Source organism: Grammomys surdaster, unplaced genomic scaffold (genome assembly GCF_004785775.1).
Source record: "Grammomys surdaster isolate TR1022 unplaced genomic scaffold, NIH_TR_1.0 164, whole genome shotgun sequence".
Taxonomy (NCBI): domain Eukaryota; kingdom Metazoa; phylum Chordata; class Mammalia; order Rodentia; family Muridae; genus Grammomys; species Grammomys surdaster.
In genome coordinates, this window is record NW_021604612.1 from 809,694 (window position 1) to 817,985 (window position 8,292).

Genomic DNA, 8,292 nt, shown 5'->3' on the forward strand with positions numbered 1-8,292 from the left:
AGAGAAGAGAAGAGAAGAGAAGAGAAGAGAAGAGAAGAGAAGAGAAGAGAAGTAGAGGAGTAGAGGCTGGCCATGAGAACGTGGAGAGAGGAGGAAGGGAAGGAAGAAGGGTGAGGGGACAAAGGGGGAGCAAGAAGGCAAGAGACCAAGAGAAAGAGGAGGGGGCAAGCAACCCCTTTTATAGTGAGTCAGGCACACCTGGCTGTTGCCAGGTAACTGGGGCGGAGCATACCTGGCTGTTGCCAGGTAACTGTGGGATGGAGTTTAAACAGAATGCTAACATCCTCAGTGCTAGGGTTACCAGTGTGCCTCACCACATCCCATCCAGCTTTTTAGGATCTGGGGATGGGACCCAGGGGTAAACACTTTAATGGCTGAGCTGTCTCCCCCCAGACCCTCTCCTGTAGGTTTCACATCTAAGCTCTAAATTGATCCATTGTGGAAATCATTTTCCCAATTAATTCAATAGCGGATGACCCAGAAGGCTGAGAATCGAACCCAGGACTTGGGTCCACAGATCAGAAGTTTGAAATCCAAAGGGAATTTGACTCTGACTGTAACAAAGGTCTCTCTATCACCCTACACCACTTTCATTAAGGGGCCCCTGGGTCCATCAGATCCAATCATGAGCCTACAGGAACATGAGAGTGAGGTCAGCTGAAGGGCCAACCAGAGAGGGCTTGCTGTGACCACCAAGACAACCAGCCACTCCCGACCCTCACACCGCTCAATAACGGCCGTATTAATTTCACAAGCCGGTGAGTCCCAAAAGCTGCCATTAAAAGAAGAAGCAGAAATCAATGATCAAAGTGATCACATGTTGCAGTAGGTGGTGGGCGCTGCCCAGGCCGCTATTGACTAAGTATGAGAATTTCACTTAAGAGATAATCGGAAAACATCACACACAGGGTGAGAGTAAGCCCACACGTCCTCAGCTCTGCAGAAGTGAGGCTGGATCCGTCTCTTTTCCTTCCCTTTTTTGAGAACGTGATACTACCAAGCCATCGGACTGAGTGTGGAATCACACTTTGTCAGAACTGCCAGAGCCCACAGCATTAGTCCCAATAAGGTTACAGGGGCTGGGAAAATCACAAAGAGGAATCTAGATGATTCTCTCCTCATGGGCCCACCTGCTTCTCAGACTCCGGCAATGGGGAGCACCCCGACCCCACCTCTAAAGAACGCATGGGGGCTCATTGCTGTTCTCAATCTAAGACAGCAAAACCAGGCTTTCCCAAAGGTCTTGCTGAGTGATAGTTCCCTAGCATGTCCTGAGGGATTAGATCCTCTCCTCTGGGTCATTTCACAGGCTAGAGGAATTTCAGTTCTTTCAACAACAACAACAACAAAAAGATCTTTCCATATGCTAAAGATTATTTTCAATATGTAGTTGCATTCACCTACATGGGTTTATGTGCACTGCACACACGCAGGTGCCAGTAGAGGCCAGAAGAGCGCGTCGGATCCCCTGGAGCAGGAGTTAGGAACTGAACTCGGGCCCTCTGCGAGAGTAGTGAGTGCTCTTAACCAGCAAGCCATCTCTCTAGCTCTGAGGGTTTTCATTCTTTAAGTATCAAAATGTGACTTTATGTGACAAATAGCTTGCTCCACTAGGAAATGCATCCTGCAAAGAATAGTGTGTTGGCCTTGCTAAATGAAGTGGGCAGAGGGCAGAGAGCAGGCTTCATGTTGCAGATGTGACAACTGAGGCACAAGCTAGTAAGGAAACTGCAACCCTTGTTGGGCAGGGACAGGGTGGCTGCTTCTCTCTCCATCTGGGCTTTAAAGAGGCGTCCCACCTGTCAGTACGAGATTCGACAACAGCAAAGGTTCTGTACCTGCCCCAGAAACCAAGCCTGGTGTTGAGCCTAGCTTCTTGGAGGTCACCTTGACCTCCATTACTCTGGGTGAATACCAAGCACTGTGTAGTGGCAATTGTGTACTGTTACAGGAGGTTTACCAGCCCCTGCCACCCCCAGCCTCTGTTAAAACCACACAGTAGCTTCTATTTTCTCTTTTGCTCTGCAGTGGCCACTGAGACTGTGGGGACCAATTTCTGTATTCATGAAATAACTGGGTAATTATCTAGCCCAGTGGTTCTCCGACTCCAGCATGCATCAAAGTCGCATAGAGAGCATGTGTGGGAGCAGCCGATCCACCCCACCCCCCACCCCGCAGTCTCTGCTTCAGTAGGTCTGAGCAGAGTCCGAGGATTTGGGGTTTGTGCAAGCTCTTGGGCAATATTGCTATAGACAGACTGGAGAGATGAAGGGGGTGGAACTGAGGAACCCTACTCCTACCTGGAGTCAAGACCGAGGGACCCTGCACAAGTGGGTTCTCCAGTCCACCGTCCATCAGCAGGACCTCAGCACATGGGACTTGAGGACTCTGTAGCCCTCACTCCCCATGGATCTCTAGAAATGAGCTAGTTCCCCAGAGCACAGTCTCAAAACATGAAGCCATCTAGAAGTCTGAGGCTTATGGTGAGAGCCCAGGAGCACACGGTATATTCGTTCTGTCAGAAACATGTGCAGAGGACTTGGGGGAGGGGCTGGTTGAGCCCAGAGTGACCCACAGCTTGGACCAGAGGCCAAAGATGCTAGTGTGTTTAAAACAGGTTATTGAGCTGTGGGCAGCGGGATGTCTGAGCTCACCAAGGAGAGGATTTCTGTAGGAGTGCTCCATGACCACAGTGCCTGCGGGGAGAGCAGAGCCCTTCCTCAGAGCCTCATGTGGACCTACTGTTAGGGAAATACCCTCTTAGCTCTGGTAAACGATCTGTGAATGATGGGGTGGTGAGGCTCCACCCCCTCTTGTCTATACCCTCTCCAGTCTGGGCTCTTGAGTTTATGTCTGATGTCCTGCCAGTCACCAACATGGTTCTTGAGTTTGAAACCCTGTGCTCACTTCCCAGAGCAGCTTCCAGAGTTGTTAATGACTATGCCACCAAAACAAAAGACTGAGGGTTCCGGGGCGGTCAAAGAATTTAGGAACCGTAAAATACCATGCTTCCTTTCTTGAAAACCAACAGTACACACGCATGTTGGGGAAAGCAGACATGTTGGGGAGGCACGGATATCCTCTGTAAAGATCTAAGCAGAAGAGGGAAGAGCTTTCAGCTTCAACCCGGTTTGGAATCAGATCATCGACACTCTTCTCGGGCACTCCTCCATCCATCGATTGCAGTGGACAGACAAGGAGGGCTGTGTGACAGTCATTTGTGAAGGAGACAGTCGGAGGCTGCATCTGAGGAAGCACGCTCCCTTCTGATATGGGATACGGGGTAGACGTGCAGTTAGACATAAGGTAGCTGAGGGAAACTCCAGATGTGTCTTGGAAGCTGTCTCCTGATGGGCAGAGTCCCTTTGTAGTTACATGTCCTTGACACTGCCATTGGGTGTCACCCACAGGCGTGCGCTATCAAGGGTCTACTCCATAGTTTGGATGTGAAAGGTACCTCAGGCTAACTCCAACACTTAGACCTCACCAGCTGCTGGGGCTGTTTGGGAAGGTTGTAGAACCTTTAGGGGGCGGAGCCTTGTTGGAGGAAGTACGTCATTGGGGAGGGCCTTAGGTTTTATAGTCAGGCTACACTTCCTGTTCTCACTCAGCCTCCTGGCTGCCCATGCAGTGCGACCATTCTGTGCGTTCCTACCACCGTGCCATGGTGGGCTATAAGCCAGGTCAACCCTTTCTTGCTTTGGTCAGGTATTTTGTTGAAGGCTGATGTCATCAGAACATGGCTCGCACATGACGTCTTTCCCTTTGTGGAGATTTTGAAAAGACCCATAAAGGAAGACTTGGGAGAGAGAGGAAGGGTCCTCCTCCTCCATGAATATGCCACCTGCTTCATAAATATCCATAAGCACTTCTTTAAAATCCACAATCTCAGGGTAGCCCATTCTACACTCTCTTCCTCTCCCCCTCCCCCTCCCCTTTCCCCTCCCCTTCTCTTCCCCCTCCCCCCTCCCCCTCCTCCCTCTCTCTGAAGTGCTTTGTTCTGCTAAGTAAACCACTGCAAAAACAGGTAGTCTCCTGCCTGGGCTCTTCCTTCTAAGAACATTTTTAGGATGCACACAGCTCCTTCTGGAGCTCAGAGGTTATTTAAGTACCTAGGTGTCAACTATTTCAGACTCCAGTCTCCTGGGCCAGGGGTCTCTAAGAATGACCTTTCTGGTGTCACTTCTACACATGGGACACTGTGTCATCTTGACTTTTTAAGAGGGACGGGGACAGAAATCATTTGTCCCCTGTAGTCTAGAGAAGGGAGACCCAGATTGATAGCAGGTAAGATATGAATCGGGTGCTGAGTTCCCGTAAGGAGGGAGGTTGACATCAGGTTGACATCAGTAAGAACTTTACTCACTTGGCTATGCCCCACGGCCACCGCTTTCTTCTCCAGATCCAGGGTCTGCAAGAGTTCCTCTACCGCCTGTGGGGAGGACAAAGAGATAAGCTGAAGGTCAGGCTTTCTGATTGGCAGGATGCAGGAGGGAAGAGGAAGAGGAGTGCCAACTCAGAGGGGCAAGTGTGAGAGAGTACCGTGTCCCAGGCCCCTGCCACACGCAGCACACTCCACCGGAACCTCCACCAGGCCCAGGTGTTTCATCTCTACACCGAGGTCATCCCACAGAAGATCCAAGACTCAAGGAGTAATGGTGAGGGTAGCTGGTGCAGAGAACAGGATATCTGTATCTGTGGCAAGGTGGCCATCAACTGTGTCCATATGGGCTGACCTGGGTCACACAGGGAGCCTGTGACTGTCATCTCCTTTTCCCTCCATGGCACTAAGACTCTGGCTTGTGCATGCAGTGAGGGCTTAATGACTATGTGGAGAAGGAAGGAAGGGAAGGAGGGAGGGAGGGAGGAAGGAAGGGGAGGGAAGGAGGGAGGGAGGAAGAAAAGAAAGAAGAAAAGAAGGGAGGAAGGAAAGAAGGGAGGAAGGAAGCAAGCAAGGAGGGAGGGAAGGAGGAAGGAAAGAAAGAAGGAAGGAGGGAGGAAGAAGGGAGAAATAAAGAAAAGAAGGAAGCAAGGAAGAAAAGAGGGAGGAAAAGGGAGGAAAGAAGGGGAGGGAGGGAGGAAGGACAGAAAGATGGAAAAAGGGAGGGAGAGGGAGGAGGGAGGGAGGAAGGGGGATGGAAGGAGGAAGGAAGGAAGCAAAGAAGGAAGGGAGGGAGGGTAGAGGAAGTGGTGAGAGGGAGGGACACTCAAGTCAGATCCAGACAGAGGGAAAAGGAGGCAATTCTCTTCAGGAGAAATGAAAATCCTCAGAGATTTTGGAGGAGGCAGAGGCGAGCTCCAAGGGAATCTTTCTTTTGTCAAATAGCTTTGAAACAACCTGCTAGACTCCGCCCCCGCCGCGTGTGCCCGCCCCCCGCCACCTCAGACTCCGCCCCCTCAGATTGCCCCGCCTCCTAAGACCGCCATTGCGCTCCCACTCCAACACCACATGTGCCTTCCCCTATAAACAGTCTGAAAGTCTATTATCATCAGGACAGTAATTGCAAGACCCAGGAAGAAGAGGGAACACTGTGACGCCCCCGCTACCCAGGCCAAGGGCACCATGGGATACTTCCTGAGACAGCCCCTAAAACTGCATGTTAAAATCTAGTCCCAGATCACAGTCAATCTCCTCTCCTGAAGGCCTGGAAGAGTCTCCCGCCACACTCCTCCCAAATCTGAGTGGTTTCATTTATTACATTTTAGCCCCAAAGAAATGTTCTAAGGGAGCTGTAGGCAGCCAAGCCGCATAAAGCCGGTATGCCCAAATATAACGTCTCTCCTCTCCGCACAAGAGGAAAAGCATGGTTAAAAATCGGCTGAAAGTAAAACGGACGGCAAAAGTGGGATCCCAGGCCGGAAACATTCTTCTCAGTCTCTTTCGGAGGCAAAGGCTAGTAGTGTGTGCTTGAACAGAAGGTGGACAAATCTGGGGTTAATCCCAGCGCTTTAAGAAGCTGAGGCAGGGGGATTGTGAGATTAAGGTCAGTCTGGGTTACCTAGAAAGACCCTGACTTGAGCAACAAGACCTGGAGTTGCCTTCACCTGGGACCAGGTTTTGTTCTCATCGAGCATGAAGAGATCTCGGGCTAGTACTTCACTGCAGCCTCCGTCAGACTCCTTTTAAAAAGACGGAAGAACAAATCGCAGCTGTTGGTGGGGGCCTCACCTACCACACGACCTACGGTCATCACACCAGGAAAGTTGGGCGCCAGTGCACCTCTGCAGCTTTCCACTTGAGCACAACCCTGGGAAAAGGTCTAACAAGAGAGAAGTCCCGCATACCCTCAGCAGCAGTATAGACACTGCCTAACTGTGTAGATGCTGCCTGACTGTGTGCTCAGCCACCATAGGAATGGAGGGCTTTTCTTCAGCTCTTCGTTTTCCTCGAATATTTCAGATGTGGATAGAAATACTGGCCCTAGAAAAAAACTCTTCTCTTTTGCTGACTCCAGAGAGAGGCCTATGAGAGAATTCTAAGAGCAAGTGACTGATGTATCTCTGATCTTTTTCTCATTGTCGGAATGATGTTAATGACCCCATCCAGACCTTAAAACCCCCGGGGAGGCTTCATTGAGCAGAAGAGGAAAAGGGATTTGTCAATGACTTTGCATTTAATTATTTAATTGCTGTTTTGTTATCCCCATTAATATTAATATGAGAAGGAACCATATGGAAATGCTCGTTGTTTAAGCTGATATCAATTATTCAATTTAGTTCAACACAATGCAAGCATTGTCCAACAGCCTGTTATTTAAAAAAAAAAATGTGGCGAGTATCCAGGTCGCCGTGTGGAATGGTTTCCTTGTCATATCGGCTCATCCACAGATCCACGAGGCTCTTATCTCAGTATGGAATGGTGGTCTGTGGGTAATATATTGAACACTTTACTCCAAAGAATCATACCTTCGTCAGGTATGGTAGCACATGCCTTTAACCCCAGCAAGCAGGAGGCAGAGAAGGTGGATCTTTATTTGTTGGAGGAACACGTGCCTAAACACATAAACACCAGTTCCTGGTCTACATAGTGAGTTTTGGCAGCCAGGGCTGCGTAGAGAGACCTTGTCTTAAAAAAAAAAAAAAAATGAAGGAACGGTTTCTGGCCTGCCTTTTAATCCAGTGTATTATTCCAACGGTCTGCGCATAATTTGAGCATCAAAGCCTTTGCCATAAATAATATATTGTTCTCCTTTTCCAAGGAAGCAGCTGGTCCAGGATAGGAGGTTAGAGGGGTCAGGAACTGGCTCATAAACCTGCTCTCCACCCTCTGATACTGGCACTTAGACTTCATCCTCTACTCACTGGCTGTGTGGCCCTGGCTAAGCTGCTCCTGTCTCTGGGCCTCAGTACGTGGGGTCATATATCTGGCTTAAGGAAGGGGATTTACAGAGGTCATAGGAGTGGTCCACAAAAGAGATGCTTCCAAAATGGTGTAGCAAGGAGCTTCCCCCACCCCTCTCTGCTCTGCGCAACCATTATAACAACAGCTACCATTTCATAACCGGGCAAAATTCAACTCTTGACCAACTGAACAAAACGATTCAGCAAAATGAGAATCAGTGGCTCCTGGAAGCCTGAGTCAGAGTAGTGGGGACTGGCAGACATCTTGACTGGGGCCTCTCATCTCTGCTCCCCAAATCCCACACAGTTCTGCCTCTGCAGTGGGGCCACCAGTGAGTCACACCAAGAAGGCAGCAGCTTCTCAGCAAGGACAGTCTCATGTCTACAGAGCAAGGCATGGCTAACGTAACCGGTCAGAAGCAGCGGGAGCTCGGCAGCAGCATCAGAGAGTCAGTCACGGCTAAGACGGCAGCTCTAATCCCAGGTAAGCAGTGGAGCCTATATGGAACAGCCAGTGGGCCTGAGGTACCTTTGGTTTCTGGTTCTACGCTAAAGACAAGAACACAAGCCATGGGCCTGGGCACAGAGAGACAATGGACAGAGTCAGACCCTGGAGCACAGTGTGTGGCGATACAGATGTAAACAGCTCTCCATATTGAGCCCAGACTAGTCAGTAAAACAGAAATACTACCCAGAACAACTTCTGCAGACCCTGAAGATGGATGCCAATGCAGGCCTCACTGGGGAGGAGCCAGGCCCTGGAATAAAACCACAGGCTTTAAAAGCCAGGCAGAGATACCATGGGCTCATGCTATGCAAGGCAAGTCACCAGGTGGTTAAGAAAGACCCATGTCTAAAGGTCATTGTCTAAGACACCAAGTTTTCAATAGAAACACTCTCTCTCTCTCTCTCTCTCTCTCTCTCTCTCTCTCTCTCTCTCTCTCTCTCTGT

At 49.9% G+C, this 8,292-nt stretch overlaps 1 protein-coding gene across 1 annotated transcript in view; it reads right to left on the reverse strand.

The window, feature by feature from the left end:
• Window positions 1–8,292, reverse strand: part of Myo18b (myosin XVIIIB) — a 199,489-nt gene that overhangs the window by 126,269 nt on the left and 64,928 nt on the right. Inside the window, exon 21 of the mRNA XM_028765526.1 lies at window positions 4,367–4,432. Within this exon, the coding sequence (XP_028621359.1) occupies window positions 4,367–4,432 (66 nt within the window). The remainder of the gene's footprint in view (window positions 1–4,366; window positions 4,433–8,292) is intronic.